The sequence below is a fragment of the Nyctereutes procyonoides genome, unplaced genomic scaffold (assembly GCF_905146905.1).
Source record: "Nyctereutes procyonoides isolate TBG_1078 unplaced genomic scaffold, NYPRO_anot_genome, whole genome shotgun sequence".
Classification (NCBI taxonomy): Eukaryota; Metazoa; Chordata; class Mammalia; order Carnivora; family Canidae; genus Nyctereutes; species Nyctereutes procyonoides.
Genome location: NW_026575146.1, coordinates 53,258,181 through 53,285,424, shown reverse-complemented (window position 1 = coordinate 53,285,424; position 27,244 = coordinate 53,258,181). Strand labels below are relative to the sequence as shown.

At 38.9% G+C, this 27,244-nt stretch overlaps 1 protein-coding gene across 2 annotated transcripts in view; it reads right to left on the bottom strand.

Moving 5' to 3' along the window:
• Nucleotides 1–27,244, bottom strand: part of TRPM3 (transient receptor potential cation channel subfamily M member 3) — a 501,163-nt gene that overhangs the window by 230,693 nt on the left and 243,226 nt on the right. For both annotated transcript variants that reach the window (XM_055310391.1, XM_055310392.1), the window contains exons 2-5: nt 19,905–19,984; nt 18,264–18,468; nt 5,528–5,741; nt 1,703–1,827 (exon numbers count right to left, since the gene is read on the bottom strand). In XM_055310391.1, the coding sequence (XP_055166366.1) occupies nt 1,703–1,827; nt 5,528–5,741; nt 18,264–18,468; nt 19,905–19,984 (624 nt within the window). The remainder of the gene's footprint in view (nt 1–1,702; nt 1,828–5,527; nt 5,742–18,263; nt 18,469–19,904; nt 19,985–27,244) is intronic.

The window sequence follows — 27,244 nt, the reverse complement described above, 5'->3', positions numbered from 1 at the left end:
AAAGACCAGTTCTAGATACTCTAAAAAAATTAGCAATGCTTGTTTTTCCAGGGGGTTCTGCCTACATATCACTTTGGAAATTGCTGCTTGAGATAATCAGGTTGTGTGTGATGTAAAACAGCCAATAAATTTTAGTTAAGAAAATGTTACACTGATAAAATTAATATCTCATTTCTTACCCCATGTTTTCTAGATAAATTAGTGTTTCTACACGTGATTGTGTAGCATTGATAAGGATGTTTCTTATGCACTTAAATGTCCTGAAGGACTTAAAGAGTGTTTTATTGCATTTCATGAGGTTTGATTTTTTTTATTCAAAGTATGTTGCATTATATTAAAAATTGCAGATGCTATGTTGTATTAAAATAAGATGGTTTCACTGTATTGCTGCACAATAGAAGAAGCAATTTAGGACCAGTTAATTCTCAAGCTCTGAGTTTTTAGCTCAGACAGACCTCATGGTACTTGGAAAAACTACTTAGCACATTGGTTATACGCTGTGGTAGGGCTTGATTGAGAAGGAAAGACTATATTGATCTGGTTAGAGGTACAATGATCAATAATTAATTGTTAAGATTATTAGAGAAAATAACAGTGAATAAAGTATGGTAATTATATATAGTTTAACTACAATTCCTATCAATTGGAATTTTGAGAATTGTTATATAGGGGGAAAAGTCTGGTGGTTATTAGGAAAGAAAACCCTGTAAGGGAAATTGGAGATAACCTGTTTGTGGTAAACAAGACAAAACACAAGAGAAACAAGACCCTAGGAGAAAGAGAAGTAAGATGATGACTCAGATAAAGTAAGGTAAGTTCTCTCTGGCAAAAACTATTTGACTGATCAGTCAGTGCGTGGCTCTGGACCTGAGAGAAGGAAAGAGAGGTCGGCACCTTGCTGAGTTTGGTCAAGGGCTTCTGAGTAGTTTCTGAGTGGGAAGTCAAGATCCCAACTGTGCCTACCCCTTGCCTGAGCATTCAGCAAATGAAAGACCAACTGGGGAAGCCACAGCTTGAATGGAAAGGATCTTCCTCTGTAGCTTTCCTGAGCTAGCTGAAGGGCACACAAATAATAAATAAGCTGGAGACCTGGGGTGAGAGGTCCCCATTTAATGTGGAAGTTAATGAGCTCATGTTGCTATACGTTACCTGGTATTAATCTGAACCATACTGAGCCAATAGCACTTACAAGATTTGATGGTTAAGGAAAGACCACTGCTTGATTCAAACCAAGAGTATAGTTAGTAAGTCCCTAATTAGGATCTTTTCTTCTTCTTCTTCTTCTTCTTCTTCTTTTTTTAGGTTTTATTTATTTACTTAAGGGAGAGAGAGAAAGAGAGAGAGAGAATGGGTGGGGAGGAGAGGGAGAAGCAGGGTCCCCATAAGCAGGGAGCATGACACAGGGCTCCATCCCAGGACCCTGGGATCATGACCTGAGCTGCAGGCAGACACTTCACCAACGTAGCCACCCAGATGCCCCTGGGATCTTTTCTGATCATAAGACTTGACACTGGAGTTTATATAGATATATTTTGGAAAATACATGGTCTTCCAATAAACTATTCCTCACAAGAATTTCATTTTGGGAAGTGGGAACCAAAAGAGTAATATAATATGTGTATTTTGAAATTCTAATTTTATTTTACTCCTTTGGTATCACTTCCAGAAGAATTCACAGACAGGGGCAGTTTCCAGGACTTACATCTCTTCCAATCAGGTCCTCTTGGTTTTCTACAATTCCCCACGGGGCGATGCCTATGGTACAGATCTTCCCTCGAGACTTAGATGCATGATCCTTTAAGGCATCTCCAACATGGCGAATAACACCTAAGAGGAAAAAGAAGTATTTACTCTTTCCTTTAAAGCAATTACTCTCTGTTGATCTAAAGGAAACTGTGATAAATGTGTCTCACAAGGTTAAATGCATTGAATATAAAATTTTGACACATTTCTACACAAACTACATGTGTTCAGAAGAGAACATAAATTTGTGGGTCTAATGTCAGATGTATTTGTGGGACTTGTATACGAACTCCAGCAATCATTTCTCATTTGACTTTAAATTCTTTTTTTTCCTAATAAAAAAATTAAAAAGTGTCCAATATTATAAAAAAACAAAACAAACATGATTTTTTAAACTCAGGGAACTTTTTTCTTGTACAATAAGCATAATAATATTAGTATGGCAGAACCAATACCATGAGTATGTCCTATAAAAAACACCATGTGGAATATTATATGACATCTACACCAGGGTTTGTGTATGAGCTAGGGTCACTCAAACAGAGTACTTAGCTCAGATTTTGTTAACCTTGATTTCATCTTCCTATTTATTGACACATAATGTAGAAACCCTACTTGTAAAGAAAACCTTGTCATATTCTATAGAGATTTTATGTTTAAAAATATATAAATACAGCTTTTTAGCTTCATCATTCTAATTGTTTTCCTCCTCTGTTATAATAGCCTTCCCCATCACTGTGGTCTTCCTCATCAGAGTTAAAAGTGAAAAAAATTCAGTTGACAAGATGATAGGGAACCTACCTATACTTTAATAAAGACAAACTGTATTTAAAGAAGATGTGGTTTCTAATGTATTAACCTCCCTCTCAAATAATCATTTTTATAGAAGATATAAAATACATTAAGAAAAGTTGTGTCCACGTATCAAAATTCCACCCATTCCTCGAGGAAAAATTCATACCTAGTGCCATTTCCTATACGAAAGCTGAGTTGGATTTGATTTTTTTTCTCCCTTTGAGCAAGACTGTAGTTTGCAAATCTTGAATAGCTCACTATGTTACATAATGTATTCTTCTGTGATTCACAATCACACATGAGGGTAAATCTCCTTGTGTGGTGGGTTGAGAGGTCAAGGTCTCACTTCATCTTTGCATGCTTCAGGTGTAGCACAGAGTATAAGCTCTAACACTGAGCTAAGCACACAAAATGCACCAGGCAGTTTAATCTTGGGAGAAGATACATGTGTGTGAATCATTCCATTCTGAAATACTTAGAAGATCAAAAGACTTTCTTTAAAAAAAAAAATTAAAAAGTAGTGTAAATAGCACTAATCCATATGGAGACACACTGACAACACTAATAAGAATATCAATTTCACTGGTAGCTTTATCTAGGGATCTTCTAAGATAGAGTACTGGTAAAAAAAAAAAACTCAAGTATAGATAAGAGTTAAGCTGTGAATATCAGTGTTCACTTCTTCCTCCCATTTACATGTACAACTCCTTTAGGTTCATCAGGGACAAGACATTTAACTTCACGGTATGCCTTCTATCAGGCACAATTCTACTATTACCTCTTACCTAATGTGAGATGCCACCAATAGAACTTCACTGGGGGTATTAGATTGAATGCTAGCCTGGGGTGAGGCGAGGTTTACAGTATTCATGCTGTAACTTCTTCCTTTGATACTGGGTACATTTTATAGAAGAAAAAAAGTAATAAATAACATTCCGAGTTCCCAGAAATAGAAGATGGTTAACAGTTTCTTTTTAACCTTTAGAAACCTTTGAGTGGGTCTGTAGATGAGGTGCAGGTTATGCCAGGAAAGCAAAAGACTGAATAATCACGCATGAATGAGGCCAGCTAAGCTGAATGGAAGCTGGAGCCTAAAGCCTGAACAGTCACTGAAAGATAATTGCTCGGTAGATATTTGATTACTACAAAATAAACAGCAAAGAGCTGACTGAGCAGGTCATTCTAAGATCGTGTCACTTTACAGGCTGAGTCAGGATTTCACATAACGATGATGAGCGTGGGCAATCTGCAGAGCTCGCTGCTGAAATGAACCTATGGAAAGTTTGCACACGGAAGGGTCACAAATTCTAGGTATTGAGGAGAATTCTGAGTGCAGGTCTTGCTCAAATACTACCCAAACTGCAAACGAATGAATAAACAGTATTGAGATAACATCTGATTTAAAAGTAGTTGGCCCCGAGTGATGTTTGGACTATTCTACAACTCCAAATGTCTAGAGTCTTAGAGCCTTGAAACAAGTATGTGTGTGTGTATATATATATATATATATATGTGTGTATATATATATATGCAGTCATCTTTATTATAATTCATAAACACATTAGAAACAGGCCCGGATCTTTAATAAGACATTTAGGATCTCATGGGCTTCTGTTTTCTCTTTTTTTTCGGCGGGGGGAGGCTTCTGTTTTCCATTCAGTTATGTAGTTAGAAAATCCAGTTTACTTGAGAGTGGTGGAAAATGCCAAGTAGTTATCTTAGTTTACTTAAGTTTTATCCTCATAGGCATTCTGGAATCTTTGGGCTTCATGGGTGAAAGGACCATATTCATTTAGTGCTGTCTTGCCCATATTCATAGACTTGCCCATACTCAGTGCTGTCCACATTCCTCAGATTTCAATGGGTACCTGTCCTGATTCTTAAAAGTATGGTTCTAGGGCCACACCTGAGAATTTGCTTTTCTAACCTATTGTTCTCCCCTGATTTACTGTAAAGGGTGGTTTCAAAAAGGGGTCAAATGTGCCCAAGTTTCCAAACCTCCATGCTTATCTTATAAACAGCATTTATCACTCACTTTACCAACTCTCCCTGCCAAATAAAGGAAACCAAAAGGATCAAGTATCAACTGCCAATGTTAGGTGAAGCTCCTCTTCTCTCCTCAAATCAAATTATTTGGAATCCTGAGTGATCACAGCCAACCTCAACGCAGCACTGCAATCTTTCTCAAAAAGACCCTTGAAACAAGTTTAAATGAACTTACTGCAGTTATTACTCGAGTACTTCCAATTGGCACTTTGGACTCAGGCTGGGGAAATATGTCAAATCCATTTACAGGCATCCATTCCCTTATCGGCTGCACATTCAATAATGTGCTGCATGCAAGCACTTAACTGTAAGTGGGTCTGTGAGAATTGATTTGATAGTCTATCTGTATCACAATTTAAAGAAACTCATTTGGTAGGAGAAAAAATAATTGTTTGGAATTCAGAGTGTGATATGTTTTCTCTTAATGCAGAGTTGGTTTACCAAAATATTTTACATAGTATACACACAATCCTCCAGACTTTGCGGTCACAATTTATGTCCCAGATGTAACGGGCATTTTACAAAAATTAAAGTTATTTGTGTCAAGCTTAAAAAATCACTTAAAGATCAGACACAGGGCTTCCGATTTAGAGCAGAAGTTATTCTTTAAAAAATTCTCGGATACTTGTGGCAATTTGAGGTATTGAAAATATCCTGTGAAATTCCATTCGTTGTGTTTACAAATTCTGTATCTCAATATTAAAAGGCCCAAACTGCTTTTCAGGTGTAAGTAATTCTTGGTGAGAACTAACTATGGTTATTGTGTCAGTAATGGAGGGAGGAAGAATCAGTGAGAGGACGGAGATCCAGCAAATAATGGACACACGGGGGTGGGTGAGAGATGAGGTGGGGTGAACAGAAATATATTTACCCTTAGGAGAAAATAGTCTTAGTTACAACATTCTCATGGCCTTCCTTAGGTCATCTTTTTCTATTAAATTACCTGTGTTAACCCCTCCAGTGAATATCCATGCTCCGGTTGTCATGGCTGCTTTGATGAGACCCTTCCCAAAGACTTGCTTGAGTTTTGGCTGGAGTTCAAAGTTCTGTAGTCCCCCGTGCACAGAGATGAGAAGCTTGGGAAGCTCCAGCTGCCATTCCTTGGTCATCAGATGTAGAAGGAGATCAGGTTTTGTATCGAAGGATACTCGCACATACTGGAAGAAGATGGGACTGATTAGGGAGACAGGGCAGGGCTGGCTGTGGGGGCTTATCTCTTTACTGATTGTAATGATGTGTATAGTGCTTGAAGAAAACGCTTTCATGTGAAATCTGATTTTATAAAAAAAAAAAAAAAGGCAAATCACTTTCTTTACCAAAAGAGTAAAGGCATGATGAAGGCATGCCATTTTTAAAGGTTTTCTCGAAATGGTGAAGGATTACAAACTCTAAAATAGTTTGCTGTTCTCAAACGCAGTGCAACTACAACTTTTCCCAAGTATACCAACTGGACTTAGATATATCTGTTTCTGTGACCCAAAACTTTGACAGGTTTTGGAAAATTCTGCAGTTCTACCTAATGTAATGAGAATTTTAAAATGAGGTAACTGTCGACTATATTTATTTAATCTATAATAACTGCATACTAAGTATTTATCTTTTTAAAGAAGACAAATGACAAAAGGCATGCCAATCATTCTTGCAGAATAATCTAAAAAAACTAAAGCATATATCAGATTTCAAGGTATTAGCAGATGCACCTGGAAATAAGTACACTAAGTACATATAAATGGAATGCTATAAATACATACAATGATAAACATGTATATAACCACATACATACTCATTTAGGTCTCAGTTTAATTACATAAAGACTTCCATCTTTAGCTGGAAGAACTGAAATACTGGGCAGATATATTTGTTTTTTTTTAATTTTTTAAAAAATTTATTTATTTATGATAGGAGGGGGGGAGGGGCAGAGACACAGGCAGAGGGAGAAGCAGGCTCCATGCAGGGAGCCCGACGTGGGATTCGATCCCGGGGCTCCAGGATCGTGCCCTGGGCCAAAGGTAGGCGCCAAACCGCTGCGCCACCCAGGGATCCCTGGGCAGATATATTTGAAAGTCTTTTGAAATGCATTGCAGAGCAGACATGAAAAGAACAAATATCCAGATTCCCAAACAAAATTGAAGCTGGAACCTCAGGAGATAAGGAAGGACCAAAGCAGGCTTTGGACTTGAGGGTTTTTCCTAAACCTGGGAAGATGTTGGCACCTGTGCTTTACCAGCTTTATGCAGTAAAGGGGACCCCATGTAAGCTGGGATACTTCAAAGGGCTCCACTCTCATGAGTAAGGAAGAAAACAGTGAGCAAGTCTGATGTACAGAAGAGAACAAAGAAGCCTACCTGCTTCCATCCTGGTTCTGAGTGGATGCAGAAAAAAATTCTCCTCTGATTATTTATAAAACAGGGGGCCCTCCCAAAGGCTTTGATCCATATTCACACTATCAACGTGGCTTGAAAAACATCAGAGTATTTAATTTAAAATGGTTCTGGCTGGGGAATGGCTCCAGGTAATCAGCAGAAGCAAATGCAAATCCTCTGTGGAGGAATGAGTCCTCAATCCGGAGCTCAGATAGTTTCCATGGGAAAATAAACATCTCATAGTAAAAATAAAAATCATGTAAAAAAATAAAATCACATATTTTTACATGTGATTTTAATACAGGAGATGCAGCAGTATGAATAAGAACCAAAAGAAATAACAGGAGAATAAGATCCTCAAAGATATTGAAATACTCAGAGAATATGCATAAATAGCTATATTTAATATGTTAAAAACACAAATGAGATTATTGAACATATCAGTAAGGAAAAATAGACTATAAGGAATGACCAATACATGTGAAAAAAGAATCAAAAGCAGCTTCTAGAAATAAAACTGTAATAACTTAAAAATACAATAAAAAAAATTAAGCTACAGATTAGCCATGCTGATGACAGATCCAGAGAAATCAACCAGATGCAGCCTAGAAGGATAAAGGACTTGAAAACAGAAGCAAAACTGAAAACCTTGGAGATGATCTGAATTCTAGATGGAAGTAAAAGAGATAATGGGGAAGAAGCAATACTTGAACAGATGCTGGCTGGGAGTTTCTTAAAAATGTTGAAAGATACAGATTCTCAGATCCAGGAATGTCAGTGAATCCCAGGCAAGGTAAATAAAAACAAACAGCACTCAGAGACACCTCACAGACAACAACAAAGGAAGGGAAATAAAAAACCTTCAAAACCTGCTAGAAAATAAGACAAATCGCCTATAAAGAAATAGTCATTATAAGACAGAAGGTCTATTCCTCAACAGCAAAAATGGATGCCGCAAGCCAGAGTCTACAATGTGCCAAGAGGAATTATCTGGCAGTGTAAAATTCTATATTCAGTGAAAATATCTTTCAAAGATGAGAGCAAATTATAGATATTTTCAGACTACCAAAACTGAGAATTTATCTCTAGCAGACTTCACTGAAGGAATTTTGAAATATATATAGCAAGGAGAAAGTCCATGATCCCAAATGGATGATCTTTGGATACAAGAAAGAATCGCTAACAAAGATATTAGCAAATACATGGTAAATCTATGAAAAGCACTGGTTGTAGAATAAAAAATGTTGATAATATCTAATTTATGGTGAGAAGGGATAGAACTAAAGCACTGGACAGTACAGCATTTAATTGGGTGGAATTCATCAGCATTAAAGCATTCTAAAGTCTGTATGTTGTGTGGGAGAGAAGAGAAAGGTACTGATTAAGGGATTTGTTAAGTATTAATGATGAAGTAGCATAACCACAAAAAGAATAGAGGGGCATGTAATCATGCAAACAAATGCTTTTGGGTGTATAAATAAATAAGGTTATGCAGGAGGTGCCAATTGGTTGCAATAATTTTGGACCTAGGGGATCCCCTTGTCACAAAAACCTCAGTAATTATGTCAATTCTTTTGTTAAAATGCATTTTAAATATGTTTAGCTGAAACGTGAGGCAAAGAAGAAGAAAAAGTTGAAAGCAGCTTGACAAACTAAACTGCTTCATCAAAGAATATCAAAAAGAGGTAAAGCTTTCTACATGCATATACCAGAATTCCAAAGAGGTGTTGGAATCTAATAAGCTGGTTCTATAACGATTTAATCTATGTAGCAACAATCAATTCCAGAATGGAAAGGGTAAGGGTTGGCAATTTTAGTTAAGTACATTATAGCAATGGAATTGAACTAGACCTTACAATATGAGATGTGGCGTATTTTGTGCACAAACTTTCATGCAAAGGACAAGAACTTTCTGATATCTTCGAATAGAAATTTTCAGTAACGATGTATGTTCCCGTGCCACACAAGGGGCCTTGGGGCTGAAGAGTGGCTATTGCAGTGGTAGAAACAAACACAGTGTTTCTTAAATAAAGGCTATGTTAGGGATCCCTGGGTGGCGCAGCGGTTTGGCGCCTGTCTTTGGCCCAGGGCGCGATCCTGGAGAACCGGGATCGAATCCCACATCGGGCTCCCGGTGCATGGAGCCTGCTTCTCCCTCTGCCTGTGTCTCTGCCTCTCTCTCTCTCTGTGTGACTATCATAAATAAATAAAAAAAATTAAAAAAAATAAAGGCTATGTTATTATCTCTCTGTCGTTGTATTTATTGGCTCATTGAGTGACTTGAAGAAAAATATCTAGACAATAGACACTATAAGACGAAAGAATAAAATGTTTTCTGTGCCTGCGCACTGTGTCTATGCCACTCGAGTAGTTAAAATTTGGCGGCTCTGCTGAAGTGAATTTATGTCATTTTGACTAATTCCAGAAAGGGATATTTAGTGAAATAAATTAGGGCTGGGACTCCCAAGGCTTCCAAACTATACAAATAAAAAATGCTTAGTGTGGGAGATGGAAAAAAAAATTGCTTTTTAAGTTACTATTCTCTCCTTTATCCTCTTATACCTTCAAAAAAAAGGAAAAAAAAGATCCCCAGGAAAGTGCCCCTCAAAAATCTATGGAATGTGTTACAATTCCTTTTGAAGTGGCCTAATCTTTTTCCTAGTTAAGAAAAGCTTGCTTGTGATCACAGAACTCTTGTTACTCTAAGTGCTCTGTAGGGAGTGAATGACCTTGGATCACCTTGTCCCCACCTCTGTCTTACAGATAGGGAAACAGAGGCACTTGTTGTCTGATTTGTATAAGGTTACATTACTGGTGGGCCCTCTTCATGTATTTCTCTGTGCTCTCAGGTCCTTAACTCTATTGAGAAACAAAACAAAACAAAACAAAACAAACCCCAAATCTCAAACCAAGACCTTTGTGTATATTCTATGCTCCAACACATACATTATTTCATGACTCCTCTCAGTAAGGAGGAGGTTGATAATCATTCACATTTCACAGCTTGCAGACAGAAAGGATCCATCAGGTTCTCAAGTTCAAGTTCTTTTTTTTTTTTTTTTTTAGGTTCTCAAGTTCAAATGACAGTGGTAATGATGGGGTCCATAGCCCAGGTCTTCAGACTCCAGAGTCCTTGCTCTTGACCACAAAGTGATAATGCCCCTCTCTCTTTCTCCTTTCCTTTTACCTACAAGCAGTCTCAAAGATCTAGAGAACCATTTCTAGAACCATTTCTGAAAAGAGTGTTCTCAACCAGGTCTTTCCCTCTATTCCTTGAGTTGCCACTGTAGGAATAAATTCTCTTTACTAAGATGTCCATTTGGATTATAGCAACAATCTCCAAAAGGCTTCTCGACCCCATGCCCTCAGCAAGACATTGACAGATATAGTTGTTTCTCCAATTCCTTTTGGATCACACTATATCTCAAAGTGTTTCACTATATGTAAACTCTCCTGCCTGTCATGGTCCCCTCCACTTTGGCTTGACTCCACCTAGAAGTGTTTCCCACTTCTCTCTGCATTTGGCTAATGCTGTTCCCTAAGTCCTAGAATACCTAGTTCCTCCCTTTCTCGTCTACAGAAATGATTCTCATCTTTTAAAGGCTTTTACTGAGAATGCAAGCTCATATCGATGCAACATAACAATCAAACTAACCCAATTGGATGAGTTTTTCCCTGGTTGTTTTTTGCATGTGTCAGTTTTATCTGCCCATGTTGAAAGATCTTTGAGGACAGGGACCATGTTTGACCTGACTGTGATTTGTGATAAAACTTTCCATATTGGCTATGAAGTAGTCAATCTTAGAAGTCAAAGAGAACTTAGAAATATCTTAGCAATCATGGGAACTAGAAATCATCTAGTTCAATTCTTCTGCTTCACAGAGAAGGACAAGGAGACCCCAGGGAAAGTGAGTGACTGGGGCCTCAGAGCTAGCTGCCTCATAATCAACCACTCATCTAGTCCATTACTAAAGCTACTACTGCACGGGAAATTCTCTGGTGGAGCTGTGCTTCTCAGACTTTAATGCACACAACTCACCTGGCAACCTTGACAAAAATGTGGGTTTCAATCCAGGAGGTCTGGGGGGGGGCTTGTGGTTTTGCATTTCTGACTAGCTCTCCAGAGACTGCATGAGAGGCAAGGATTGCAACTCTATCCCAGACCAAAGAGAATTTTCAAAGTGCTGTCTTGTGTTTCTCACTGGGCCAAAGGGTAGAAAGAACACTCAATATTTTACATGAAAATCACAGAGAAAAATGGAGGAGATACTGGAGGAATTACCCAGGAGACAGTGAATAGGAAAACTGCCATTTTCAGCTACCCAAATTATCGCCAAAAATGTAATCCCTTGGAGAATAAAAGGCAAGATTTTTTTTTTAAAGAAGAATTTATGTGAATCAGTTGTTTTTGTCATTGTTATGGTTTAGTAACTCAGTAAACCATTTGGGAGATAAGAGGCTAATTAAAACAATGGGATAAAATGACAAAATTATCTGAACATGTCAATTTTTAAATTAGATTCTTACATCCATAAAAAGCAGGTTAGTCAGGGAACTCTCCAGGTGCTTGCATTGTAACAACTAACTCACGTGCTGAATCAGCAGCTTTAAAGTCATAAATGGCTGACCCCAGAGCAATTAATAAATGGTCAATGTGATTTGAAATTAGGAGCTATTTTGGTTGTCAAGAGAAGCAATTTTGACCATCCACTTGTGAGCTCATTGATTGCTAAGGGATCACCTTACAAATAACAAGAAATCTTCCTGATGGGTATACTAAATTTTGTCACTTGGGCAGTAATCTGATGTGGTGACATGTGCTTCCATTTATAGATTTTTCAATCATCAGCAGCATCACCCTCTAGCTCGGACACTGGTGCTGTGTAGTCATTTGGCCAATTTCAGTGCCTTCTCTTGTGAAATGAGGCTGATCCTGACCACCTCACATGACCCTGTGAAGATTAGATTGAGGAAAATCACCTGTTATGGCTGAAAAACCAATATATGTAAATTTAATGAAGGTTACAAACACCTTATAAGTGACGTCTGTGTACAACAGGATCCGAATAACTTGCTTTAAATCTTCAGCAGATATGTTAAAGGAGCACTTTGTTTCTCAACTCTGAGTTATCTGGGGAGTGACTGCTGCAGGTGTTTATCTATATACAAGTACCTGTCAAGAGCAAAAATGCTACGTTGGCTCCAGGTTGCCTAACCCATCCCTCACCCACATGACTTTAGCTCCTCAATTTATAATTTCTAGAGATAAACTGAGCTCCAATAAGTTGCCCAAGTCTAGAATAATCTTCTTCTTTTCCTTTCTATCATTAGTGGCTTTGCCTGGCAGGGGAGAGCTAATGTGTGGAGAGCTAATGACACCCAAAACAGCACTTCAAGAATGCTCTATATAAAGTAGGGGTTCACTCTAGTCGAAATATATTATTTGATCTGTTCTTAGGTGCTTTGGAGGCCATTGCATACAGCATGATTTTTGAGTTCCAAACACAAACCACTAAATTAGGCTTTGTGAAACTCTATTAGAAAACTAGAATTAGAAATTAGAAAATTATTTAATTTGAATGGCACATGGCTTCGGTAGCCAAAGCTTGAGTTTTTGCTCTGCCAATGCTAAAGGCCTTTCTGTGTAGCAGATGACTTCACTGAAGTTTTTTCTAAAGCCATTCTTACTACTTTGTCATTAGTAATATTACTATTCACTTATCAAAACAGGACTTGACTTGACCATGGCCTCACTCTGTACTAAACTGGGAAGTCACAGATGCATCATAGACCAGACAGCGTTGTTCTGCCTTTATAATAACACCCAGGGTGGGCCATGGCTGCGCGTGTACACGTGTGTGTGTGTATGTGTGGGGGGAGGGGATAGTCATTACTACTTAGAATAGGCTGAGGCTGTTTAATTAAAATATAATATAATAACAATATTCCTTTGGAATTCTGAATTTGAGAGCTGGTGGAACAATTTGGTTCTGATAATGAATGAGTCACCTCTTTAGCCCTAAATTTTTATCCCCCTAACTCTGCCCAGATTTTAAATGAAAATGTAAAAGAACTGCAGGATGATAAATCTGGCTAAGCTCCTGGAAACGGTAAAATGACAAATCCTCTTCCTAATACTGTAAAGCCATTTTTAATTCTGGGAAATTATCAGTTTGAACGTGGTGCTTGTTTGGAATAAGGGAAATACCATTGCTAACTCTATTTGAACACTTATTTCTACTGCTTTTCTTCTGTGGCTGGAGGGGGAAATTTGGCCCATTTTCTTCTCTGTTGAGAGATGTGATAAGCATCATTTCATTTTTTTAATTCTTTGTAGCCACATTTTTAAATGGCTACTTTTAATTAAATCTTTGGCCAAGGAGGACACGTCATATCAAACTGCTAACACAATTTTGCTGATATCAGCTTTCTGAGTCCCTGGAGTCATTAGTTTTGCAGTGAGAGTTTAATACTTATGGTGGCTTAATGCACGTGAAAGTTCGCTAGAAGGAAAATACTTGGAAAGCAAATGTGTGGTGTCACTGGCTATTGCATTCCTAGTCTGATGACCCACAAAACTTTGGAAATGAAAATGCCATTGCAATTTAGTCTATATTGTTTTTGTGATTCCTCAGCATTAGATACCAGGTACTTTCAGGTGACAACTGCTGGCTGATAAGTCAAACCTAAAGGTTTAGAAATATAAAACTTCACTGAGCATATAAATAGGTCATAGGGGGGACTCACTACATTTTTCTGCCAGAATTGTTTAGCATAAAATTTTCTAGAGGCAAAGCGATAGGAATTTCCTAAAGGTAAGATGGATTTCTTTGAGGAGGGTTGATTCTTTCCTTCCTTTCCTATAGGTCTATGATTGGGACCAGAAGTTTAAGTGATAAACTCTAGTTTTATTCTCAGTTTCAGAAAGGCTTCTCAAGGGTACTGCTGATTCAGTGGCCTAAAGATTAAAAGGTAGAAAGTGGAAATGGAACAATTACCAAATACCTTACCATGCTTATGTAAAGCTGCTTCGTTAGCCACAGTCTAGTGAGTTGCTATTTTGTTTTGGGAAAGGGGATTCATTTAGTTTCAAATTTGGCATGTGTCAGTTGGTGATGATTCCCAGATTAAATATGCCTAATTCAAAGAAAGACAGTTTTTAAAAAATTGAATTCAATCCCAAAACATTTTAAGAGTGTGAGACTGTCGATGCTGTCGTCCTGCCAGCAGACCTCCCCACCCACCGGAGCTTCCCCTACCTCTATTCTCCTGACCCACTGGCAATGCTCAGAGAATAAAGCTTTAATCCTGGAAGGCTCAATAGTTAGGGCTTTAAGTGTGACAGTGAGGCAGAGGAACAATTACCTAAATGATATAAAAACTATAATAAGGGGTTCAACTTGATCTAATAAACAGTGAATAGCAAGGAAAAACCTGAAGATAATTACATGTGAATGACTTGAGAGGTTTAAATCCAAGTCCTTAGTTAAGTTATACTTACCTGGTGTACAAGTCAGCTCAGCATTAATTGGAAGAGATGATCAGTAGCAAATAAGACTCTGTATAATCAAGTCCAGCACTGTCACTTTTTCTAGATAACTTACAGCTGTAGCCCCAGATAAAGAAGAGCCTTTGAGAGAGGACCCAATGTGTGCTGTGGGGCCAGCCTGCTATGGTCCTCTATGTCAGTTTTAAAAAGTTGCCTGGAACTGGCTCTACTAAGACAATGTCTAACCCAGAGCTTTGGTATCTTACTATCTTCTTCCTTGGTACTGATGTTCTGACTTTTATAAGGCCCCTGAATGAATTGCCAGGTCCTCCAATAGCCCAGGAATGGCATTTGGGGGCATGCAGTTTGGTAGGACATGGCTTGGTGTTGAGAAGAGAAGGGAGTGAGGATCCCTCACTCACTGTCAGCTATGAGCGTCTCCTTCCTGGGTCATGATTCTTTGCAAAGTGAGAGAGATGTTGGATCCATTGCTACTGAACTTTCCCAGGGTTGTTGGGCCTGGAAATTGAGAACAGTATACCACAAAGTGCTGGGAAAGGCTCAGAAAATGGTTCTATTAACCTAGGATGTAATTTTACAAAGACCTCCTCCTGCTCAGAGCTTCTGAGTTTAATTAGCCTCATCAAATAATAGTAACTGTATACTTCTGCAAAGTGTTCAAAACCCTTATAAGAGAGCGAGAAATGTAACAGTAATTAGCTTCCCCCAAATCATCTCCTAGAGTCTATACCAAGCATACATGACAGAGGAGGAACAGAGCTGACAGCGAGTCCTGAGGAGCCTGAATTCAAGAATTCTCTTTATCATGAAATAATCAAATAACTCTCACAGAAGAATTTAACTTCTCTGGGCTCCAGTAGCTTTGTCTATAAAACAGATAGATCGAGATTATTCAGTATTTTTTAAGCCTAGCTGAATAGAATAACCTGGGATCAGGCACATTAAGTTAGTTGACCTGTTTCAGTCATGGTGAATATTTAACCATGCCTTCCCCATCTGAAGACTGACATTCTTTAACAGACAGTAATTGATGATTTTTCCCTTTGTCCAAACTGCATGCCAGTTTGTTGGAGAGGGCAAAAAGTAAAGAAGGCACAGATTGGCACAAAATCACCATCCTGCCTGATAAAACAAGACATCTGACCAGTTGTCAGCTCCACCCCTTTGTCTAGACACGAGAACCAGAACAATTCAAGGCCAAGTATTCAAAGTGGACAAAACGTTCATTGTGTGTGCATAGCGGGGACACTCACTTGCTAAATATTTGGTTGTACAAAAAAAAAAAAGATGAAGAAGAAGAAGAAGGAAAAGTGGTCCTCATTTGGCTGATTAGACTCTGAAAGAAATATTTTTCCTCATAGTATTTGCAACGAGACCATCTAGGACATGCAAGACCTAATCTCAGTGCCGGCTTCACGGGCGTACAACCAGCATGGTCATACTGCTCAGAAAGGCACTGTTTACAGTTTAATGCTCTACACTTGCTGTCTTGAAAATCTCAACAATTTTATCCTTGAATCTGTTTTGTAAGTCAAGTGTGATGGGATGGTAGAGTATGTGCAGAGGGCTTGGATCCTCAACTCACAGGTCGTGCAAGGTCCCACATCCCACCTCCTGCTGCCTCCCTGGCACAGGGGATCCCAGCCACCTGCTCCCATGTCTGGTGTCTCAGTCAGTCTAGCCTTCCCACTCCATTCTCACCTGAGGCAGCAATAGAGATTTTGTTCTATCATTACCCACTATCCCTGACTGGGATCTGAGTGCAGACGAGGGGAGGGGCAAAGCTGGGTATATTCCCTGTAGCATCTTAGGACAGAGCAAGGAAGTAGCTGTCTCTGCTTTTGGCTGGTAATGCCATGGTGAGGTTCTTCTTAGGTGAGAGGGTGGAAAGTCTCACCCACACCAGATACCATGCATGCCCCACTACAGAGATGGCAATTCCTTAGACTATTATTTGTCCACTGTGAGTTGGGGTTGACAGCAGTAGGAACGGGGGATTGATTTCCCTGCCCCAGGAGAGGGGCCTTGATTTTCATTTTACACTGGGATCTACAAATATGTAGCTGACCTGTCCTAACCTGACCTGTCAACAGGTAGTTTGGAGTTTCATCAAGGTACATGGGGCTTTGGGAAGGCTATCAAAGTTCCATGTCATATGTATTCACACTTCCAGAACAGAGTGACAGGTGTGCCTCTTTGAGTTTGTCCTCTGCCATTAAATGTCATAGTATACAGACATCATATATCAGCTATGCAACATGGGGCACAAAGCTTGGTGGCACCATTCCTGCATCCCAAGCCACTTTCTCATCTGTGGCACATTCTCTTTTTTTGGGGGGTACACTTCACTTGCAACATTATCATATTCTCATTTCATCTCATCTCATCTCGTCTCATCTCATCTCATCTCATCTCATCTCATCTCATATTCTTGGCTCTCTGTGGATCCATTTTCATACATTTGCTTTTTTTTTTTGGCAGCACTTTTCTTATAGTGAACTTGCATGACTTTTAATTAATGCATGATTTCCTGGGGGATCCCCAGTGTATATGGTTTGGATCCCATACTGCAAAAGGAAATTGTGCTGAGTTGGGAACCCTTAATGACTTTGTGTAGGTGAATACATCCCTTGGGTGGAGGAGGACGTTGCCAAATTTCCATTGCCCTTGGTTCTGTATAGGCCAAGACTAATTCCCGCCCCCCACCCACCATGTTTTTCCCCAGGCCTTACTGGGGGCTACACATAGCCTCCTCTTCTTTCCAATACATTGCTCAAAACTATTTGTACCCTAACACATAGCTCAGAATTGATTTTCTTGGAAAAAAACTATGAGACTACCTTAGTCAGCCATTCTTAGTGAAGAAAATCCTATAAGAGTGGGGGAATAGAGGGAAAGGGGAAGAGAGAAGAGAGGGGAGGGAGGTGGCTTTTTTGCACATTTTTAGCCTGTGACTAGTATGAAGTGACTTCCCTTGCATTTTGCAGTATGCTTCTCTAAGCAAAATTTCCTCTCCACACTCAAAGAACTTCATGCTGTGCCTTAGAGCAGCCACCTCCAACTGCTCCACTCTCCACTAACTCTGTTAGAAGCAAGCTTGTTGAAATATAGCATTTCTAGAATTTCCAAAAACATATGGTGTACTTTTCTCCTGGAAAAAAAAAATCTGTCAGCCAAGTAGGGAGAGGTTCATGATGAAAGCTGAAATTTAGAAGCAACAACTCTTAGAAGTAAAATTTGTATTATTTCCTAAAGCCACTGTTCCAAACAAAACCCTTTTCATATGGAGCTCTTCTACTGAGAACATTATTGAACACAGCTGCTTGGAGCAAAAGCACTCACTTTAGATAGCAAGATCTCTATTAGAATAGGGAAGGAAACAGTCTGGGATGATCATTTCTACCTTGAATTGAGAGAAGTGCTAGTTACCGATAGAACAAAACAGAAACCTAAAGATTTTTTTTTTCAATCAAAGGAGACAAAAACATGCCATAAAGATGAGACCCAGAGAGTAACATAATAGAAGAGGATCACTATAGAAAGTTACTTGTTATTATTAATAATAACAATAGTCACTGCATCTGATATCATACTAATTATTTAAAAATCCTGGGAGGAAGCTTTTCTTTCCCCCATTCTATAAAGGAGAGCAGAGAGGCATAGGGGCCAGGTCATCAGAGCCGGTTGCCCAGCCTGGATCTGGCAAAGGTGGGATAAAGCCCAAAGACTAAATCTCCAGCTCTTCACCCCTCCTTTGCACGCTGTGAGAAAGAATTTGGGAAGCGACTAAATGGTTTTCTGATTACCATAGCTTTGTTGGAATGGCCACCTCCTTGGAATTCAATGGTTCCAAAAGCATCCGTCGGGCTGAGTTGAGTGTGCTTGCTGATGGACCACTTCTCGGACTGGATGTCATTTCGGGAGAGGCGACTTTCATTTTTCTCATTCTGAAGAACGGAGATACTGGGAGTGAGGCCCACATGCTGGCCTATTAGACGCCCACAGCAACACCTGCAGTAGAAAAGGTCAAAGTGAATTCCTGTATCTGCCATTATGGGATCACCCACTAAGGCAAGCTGCCAGAGAAATCTACAGACCATAGCGAGCCAGTCATTCCTCAGGCAAAATCCCACAATGTGGCTCTATTAGGCAAATAGTGAACTCAAGATTTACCTGACACACAAATTTTCTTTTCTGCCCACCCTCCCTCCTCCTCCCTACCCCCCCCCCCCATACACACCACCCCGCTCTTCATTTTCCTTTAGCTGGATAAGCTATACCATGCCTCCCAGCCTTCTCCACCCACACCTTTCAGACCTGCCATATGGTTCAGGATTGGAACCTGCGAACAAAAGCCCTATAGATTTTTCTACCTCTCACTCCTCCCCTCTATCAAATCTTGCATGAAAGCCATGGCATAACTTTGAGGGAAGAATTTTAACATGCACATTTAAATAAGGACTCTCACTCATATGTGAGTCACAACCTAACTTGTCTCTCCTCAATTGACATTCACTGTCAAATAGCCAATTCTGAGAATAAAAACCTAAAGCTTAAGTGTTCCTGAAGAAATGATGAAAATGTTAGTCACAAGATATCTGAAAACAGAATTCATTCCTCACATCATGAAAATGTCCTTCATACTTTTCTGCTACCACTATTATAACTATTAGTAATAATAGCAATACATATCCTTCATACTTTGAGACACTATTATAACTATTAATAGTAATAGTAATTAATAGTAAAACATAGTTATCAGTTATTAAATACTAACAGTATCACATTCAATTTATGAGTAAAAAATTGCATTTTTGAAGGTTAGGAAATTTGTTCAAGGTTATGTAGCTAGTCTATATGACTCGATAAGCTGTATTTTAAATTGCTTGATTATGTTGCCTTTTCATAAAGGCATTTTCAGACATTCATATGTTACCACATCCTGAAAACTTCCTATCTCAGATGTTGCTAACCTTTAAGGCAAAATCAGAGAGGTAACTAGGATATTGAAGACAAGGTAAGTAGTTACTAAAAAATGTGCTTGGATGGGAATCTGAAGGTCAGTCTAATTAGTAATCTATTAGGAGTCTTTATTTAAAAATCTCTTTTTCATTACAGCAGAGAATATTGGTACAAACTAAGCATTTTGATGAAATGCTTAAAAATCAGTAACCATACTAAAAATACGTATAACCCACTTATAGACAGTGATTAATTCCTTCCCAGTGGCCTATCTGTTATTTTGTACAGGCTCTTAGAGAATTAACTGTAGGCACAGCATATTATGTGGTGTATACATCTAAGATTGCTTCAGAGATGCCCAGCAAAGATAAAATAAAATGATCTTTGACTTCAGATCCCTTGCAATGGATAGTGTTACTATTGTAATTTTGTTCCTGTAAATGCTACTCTGTGTTCTCACTTCATTATAGAAACAGCAAGATTACCTATGGGGGTCTTTGGTGCTGGGTATGATGTGAACACATTCTCTCTTATAAAATGCTCTTTCTATCCAGGATTTCTGAGCCTGGAAAAAAAAAAAAACAAAAACAAACAAAAGAAGAAAGGTGAACATAACCTCCAAGTACTTTTGACTAGAAAGTAAAATTTCATAATCATGTAATAGACTAGTATCTCATAAACTGAAATGAAATTGCAGTTACTTCACACATAAACACGGCATATAACAAAATCAATTGCTGCCAGAACCTGTTGATTAGGTTAACATTATAATATTGAGTCAAAGAAAATGACCTTAAAAAAAATGTTAGTGATGGAACCATACACAAATTCTTAATGATTTTTAAAGGTCAGAAAAACGATACTATTTACGGAGGAAATGAAAAACACAGAACAGTATGCTTATAGCCCTGTACATAACAAATATTCAGTGGTGGGAGGAAATATATGTAAATAAATATGAAGTTCTCATGGCTAGCACTTCCATTTGATTTTCCTTGTAGAAAGAAAGAGAAATTACAGCACCTGGGTGGCTCAGTCAGTTGAGCATCCAGCTCTTGATTTTGGCTCAGGTCATGATCTCAGGGTCCTGAGATTGAGCCCTGTTTTGGGCTCCATGGTCTTTGGGGAGCCTGCTTGAGATTCTCTCTCTCCCTCTCCCTTTACCCCTCCTCCTACTCTCTCTCTTAAAAAAAAAAAAGAGGGAAAGAAATGGTAAGAGAATTATACAACTCAAGAGCCCTAATCCATCATAATGCTTTTCCTAAAATCCTAATTAACAGTGCTTAAACACAGAAGGAAATGGAAGCATAGGAAGATAAATGTCTTCATCACAGTTTAGAACTTCACAGGTAATTGATGCCTTTGGAAGGAAGAAAGATAGCACTTTTTCTTTTCTTTTTTAAATTCCACATGTCTTTAAGCATAGGAAACACAGCTTCTTAGAATAGGCACTGTTGGGATTGTCCACCAGGAAGTCCGGCCATTAAGATTAGGTTCCCAGAAGGACAAAGGAAGCTCCAGCAAACTGTACCATCTTTGTTCCAAAGCATAGTGTCCATCCCGTAGCCCTTTACCTCTTTCTTTATTAGCTTTTAAAATAGCAGAGGAGTCTCCCATGAGATCCTGCAAGCTGCTCAGAAGACCCCTTCTCTAAGCATTTAATATGGAAGTTGTTAAAGCAGCCTGTCAAGTTATTTCCATATGGTATTATCTTTTCTCTAACACAGTATCAGGACTAAATTAGTACTCTTGAAATATACAGGGCCAAAGTGCAATTTAGCTGTTTAGTTGGCCTCAGTGACCAGTGTTAACTGTTACAAACCCCCATATGTTGGCGATAATTGATTCTGATTCTGTCAAGGACTCAAACATCTATATAAACTGTGTGAAGGTCTGGTTTGCTCTCAACCCTTAGTCTCCCATCTCCCTCCTCTCTCATGATGGAGACTATGCAAACATGCAGCACTGAAGGCAGTAGTTATCTCATATGATAAAGAACGTTGTAAGAGTAGCAAGGCAGGGAAGCTTGAGGAGCACAAAGGAGCTGCATCCGTTTCAGTCATGATCACAACTGGGTCACATAATTTCTCAGTGTTTTATGCATCGTCCACATGAAGAGGAGCACATATCCTGCCTCAGATCCCTGGATCCAGGTGGACCTCTGCACCCTCTAACCACAAAGTTAACATTTGGAGTTCTGTTTGTCAGCTGGGCATGAAGAATGCCCCAGTGTCTAATCACAAAGATTTTTCTTCTCAAATATATAGGAAAAGTTAGTGGCTGCATCTTTGCCACAGAAATGAGCTGAGCAGCATAGATAAACCAGGCTTTATCTTTGTGAAAAGCCTGTAAGTTAAACTATTCATAGGCTGTGATTTTTCCTAGACACTGAATACCTTCGTTGATAACATCTCTTGGCAGAAAGATGGTAAAAATATTCCTCACTGGACATCTGAAACCAACGTTCCCTACACCTCGGGGAGCAGAAAAGGGAGAAAGCCCTTTCCTTTCTTCTTTGTGGCCTACTTTGGCTAGAATTCAGAAGGTTCTTTTGGTGAAGCATCTGCAAATTTGGGGGAGTGCTCATCAACTCTCCCAGAGAGAAAGAAGGAATGGCAGTGTCATGGATAGAGCATGAGGTTTGCCAGTAGAAAAAGTGGCATGAGTGGAACTCAACGGTATGGACAAAGTCACATTATTATTGTGGTCCTCAGTTTTTCTCATCTATAAAATGGGCACAATAATAATAGCTGACACATCAAGTTGTTATCATTAGTATTTGGGTACCATGTTTCACTGCAAGGAAAGGGGCCAGTGCTAGGTTGGTTTTGGTACTAAAAGTTCAGATGCAGGTTCAGACAAGAGCACTATGAATCTACTATAACTGACCTGACCTGGTTTGATTTCTCTTTGATGATAGGCTCCAAGGATATTTCACATTTATGAAGGGTTCATCATGTGCCTGGAAAGTGCCCTATGTGTATTATCTCCATGGGTCCTCCTAAGAACCCTATGAGGAAAGGACTTCTGTTACACCCATTTTACCATTGAAGAAACTGAGGCTGAGAGATTCAGCAGGTACGTCGTGTTAAAGCCAGAGTTTGACCTTATGCAGTCTGACTATAGAGTTCACACCCTTACCCACTCTGCTAAACTGCCTTTCCAAGTTATATATTGAAGATAGTAAATGCCCTTAATCTGGGCAGTGCCATCGGGGCATGCCTGGGAGTGCCCTGGTTTATGGACAGTGTTGGACTCCTAGAGGCATGCCTTAGACCCAATTCATACTCGCATCTTTCCCTCCTCTTTCCCCTCTTCTGTCTCCACACGTGAAGTAAAACATATTCTGCTATGTCTTCTATCTCACTCCTTAGGATAAAGGACTGGGGTGTGACATCAGGAAGACATTGTAAGAGGAGCAAGAAGTAAAGGAAGGGGGGAATCATTATAATGGCTCTAACAAAGAAATGCAGTTCCAACAGATTCCTAACTTGAGAACCTGGGGGACCATGACGGATGAATTAGATATCCCAAGGATACCTTGATCATTTGTCTCACTCACAGATCCCAGTTTCAACCTGGAAGGCACTGGGAATTTTACTGAGAATTACTACATAGAGATTGCCAACTTGTTAATTTTTTAAAATAAAATATCTTGACTTGTGTCAGTTCAGCAACTTAGTTACCTTCTTAATGGTGAAAAACCTATCTCACTGTTACCAAAAGGAAACAAGATCAATTTCCATCTCTTATTACTAGCAGATTAACCATTTCCCTTGCCAAGGCATGGGAAATTGGAAGGGGGTGGGGAACAAATGTAATATAATAAAAATCTTTCCAACATCCATAATTGAATTGAATTCTCTTTTTTTTTGAAAAAGAAAAGCAGAATACATAATAGAAAGACTACATGTATAACACATGAATTAGGAATTCTACAAAATATCGTGCATAATTGATTATGCTCTACTGTGGGCTTTGCTGTACTGTGCTTTTATTCAGCTCTTCAGTGTGGGTAGATAATAGATTTTTAAAATTATTTTCTTGGGAGCGGGCAAATTTGATGTATAATCATGGTTTAACTTGTTCCTTAAACTAATTCCCTTTGCTTTTGTCCAAAGGCTTTGAACTGCTCTGCATGAGCTTCATACTTGGCTTCAATATCCAAGTAAGTTAGCTCAGAATGGCTATCCTTGTTGTTTGAGAGCATTAAATAGTTGTGACATGCCATGTTTCTCACTGACCCTTTAATTCTCTTCTAATGCAAAACTTCAACAGACAGGTTTGCCCTAAAATCTTTTCTTTTTAAATAGGCTTCAAAAGTCTCATGTACTCTTAGAAAAGATGGCTTCCATCAGACCCTAGAAAATCGCTTTGTACTTTCTTTTCTAAAGGTAGAACGGTCACATCACCATGACTGAGTTTGTAATGGGCTATTTTCTTTCTTTCTGCATTATCAGTCATGTGTGATGTGTAATAGGGAAGTGGTTTCAAAGGCTAATAATTAAAGGACATCGTACTGAAAACAAAAATGAGGACATTCACATTTTGAATTAAGTATAATGATTACCCTCAAAGAATAAAGTACTAATTTTGAAAGTAAAATGTACAGTCAATAAAGGACAGAAATGATAGAAACAAACAGAAGCTGTAAATATTGCTTTCCAAAGGGAAAAAAATAAGTTATTTCATTTAGTCAGGTTTCAATTCTTTTTCACAAAGCTTCTGCTACAAACATTAGTTCCCCACATTACTCCGATACTTCATACTCCCAACTCTCCACCAGCTACAAGATCAAGGACTTCTCTAGGCAGGAATAGTTTACAAGTACATACATCAAATATGTACTAAATCTGTCTCCAGAAAATCTTGGAAACTACAACTGCAATCACCCTGTAAGAGGGTAACGTAACAGGACGACAACAACCCAGACCGGTAATCACAAGATGAGAGAAAGAAAAAAAAGAATTCCCTAACTTTATAGAACAAATCCAGTGAAATTTCACTGTGTCCTTATTTTGAGACTCTCCTGTTTCAAACGTACACTCTGTCCTAATCAGAACAAAACACCACAGACCCAAAGGGACTGAATACCAGTGTTCATTTTTGACTGTAGCTTTCCTTCGGCATCAACCTGGGTATTCCTTTGGTCTTCCTCTAGGTCCCCCCAATTCACTATTAGGAGGTTGAACAAGAAGAAAATGAGCCGAAATCATTTTACCTGAGCACTGGCTCTGGGTGGTGGCAAAGGCAGTCCCACGAGCAGCTCCTGTTGCTTTCATTTTGCTGTGTCTGGGGCTGGTCATCCCGTTAATAATGCTCTTATGACCGCCCACTGGAAAAAAAAGCCACTTGCCCAGCTCTTCCCCCAAGAGACGTTTCAAGTAAGCAATGAACTTGGGTAGATTAGTCCCTTGGAATGTGCCGCTCTGGGATTAGCCTCACTAAGAATCCCATGGACATTCCCTTGCAGCCCTCAAACACTGCTTGATTTGAACATCTAATCTGACGCCAGAAGAAAAACAAATCCCCGGAGAGATCGGATTTAACTGGCACAAGTCCTGACAGGCTCTCCCCCCTTTCCCTTTTTCCATTTTCAGAGAGAAGGCTTCTGAAAGTGTGATAAGGTGTTCTGAGTTCTGAAAAGTTCAACTCGGGAAAGCAAACCCTTCTAAGGAAACAGTGTATTAACGCTCTGAGTGGTTCGAACACACAAGGGGCATTGTTCTTTCCTCACCAAAGAAAGGAATGATAGCATTTCTTTAAAGAGGAACTGCTAAAAACTCTGCATGTTTCAAAAGAATGGTTTGGTCCCTGAACATAAGCCCAAGGAGAATAAAGTTGGGCTTTGCCAGTGGTTTTCCACAACTTCTAAAATGTCAATAAATGATAAAATTTGCCTGATTGCGCTTCTCATCCTTGGCCCCTCCCTTGCAATTGCAAATGTGTGATTAGAAACCTATACTTTTCCATTTACCTTGAAAAAGAGATGAGCAGTGAGCATTCCAGCAAATGGATACAGATTGAAAGCAGTGACACCAGGATGGTGGTGTTTTTGTTTTTTTTTTTTGTTTTGTTTTGTTTTTTACCTGCGGTAGCCCAACTTGGAACTTTTGGCTCACACAAAAGGGGCTTACAAACATCATCTGAGACTGAATTTTTCAGATAACAGTAGTTATTACCTAAATAAGTGAACACTTTGAGAGAGAAAAGCGCTCCAATATCAACAAGGCAAAAATACTTACTAAAAAAAAGTAAATACATAAGCATTGCATCTCCTAAGGACTTCTCTCTCCCCACAGGCAGATGTCAGAGCAGAGAGGTGTTTATGGTCAACAGCCTGGGCTGTCAATCTTTGAGGGCAGTGCCAATCTGATCTTCATTTTTCCTGAAAATACCTAGTATGTGTTATGTGAGCATACATGGGGAGTCATAGCATGAACCGGATGACTTAAGCCAAACATGGATGGAATCCTTACCCTTCTCCTTGTCTTTCTGCTGTTTCCAAGATTGATCTTCCAACTCTGGTCTGTGACATACTGAGTTTCCCCAGACACAAGAATCAATAAATTACTTAATGACCTTCAACCGAGGAAGTGGTATGGTAAGCAACAAGTAAATGGAACATCAGACTGAGCTTTAGCATTAAAACCATGATGGAGAAGTCCCTTCACTTGTCTGTAGGAATTTGGCTACAGAATTGTATGTAGTGACAGCCTTGAAAATGTGCATCCCCTCTTTCCATGCAGCTGGAACCCTCCCACACATTCTATTCTCAGGGCATCACTGGAGATGTGAGCACACAAAGATGTTCATTGCAGCTTTATTTATAATACAGAAAAACTGGAAACACAAGTCCATCAATGGGAGGCCAGTTAGACTATGGTTCATGCCATTTGATGATGATCATAATCAATTTTTAGAAGACTAATTACATAGAGAAATATACATATCTTTATATTCTTATGTGAGAAAAGTGGGCATAAAATAATAAGTGAAGAATAATTAGAAATTTTAAATGCATATAGACATAATCGGTAGGAAATACTCTGAAGCAGAAACTGTGGCTAATTTTTATTTTCTTCCTTTTGCTTTTCTATATTTTCTTTTTTGCTTTTCCATATTTTCTAAAGTTTTTTTTTCCTCCTATAACCATATATTTGTAGTCCTAAAATGATCTTCTTTGTGGTCAGAAGGTTTCCAGATTTTTTTTTTTTTCATCTGTTAAGTTTCAGATAACAGGAAGTCGGAGGAGAAGTTCAGGAAGTGACTTAAGAAGAATTCAGTCAAAAAAGAGACTGCTTGGCTGGCTCAGTCAGTAAGCATGCAACCCTTGATTTCAGGGTCATGAGTTTGAGCCCCACATTGGGTGTAGAGATTACTTAAAAAAAAGAGAGAGGGCTCTGTGGGGAATATGTGAAAAGAAAATTTCTATAAAGTACTGGTGAGACTTCTAGAGGTTGAAGAATGAGTGGGGAAAGGAACAGAGAAAAGAAAGAGAAAAAACAGAAGTAGGAGAAAGAGAAGGGGATAAAGGGGGAATGAGAAGAGGAAGGGGACAGTTGGTAGGCAGGTAAGCAGGAGAGAGACGTGGAGCTGGTAGGCTGTAGACTCTCCATAAGACTAAATACATTGGTTACAGATGATCGCTCTGATGTAGGAGATACTTTAAAAATTCAGCTTTCTTCAACCTTCTTCCTCATCAGATACTACTTCAACCCTTCATCTGACTTATTTTAAATCTTGAGTTCACTCACATTCATACTGAGCCCTTTAAATATCACTCCTGTATTTCTCTTAATTCTATTCTCTCTAGTCTTACTTA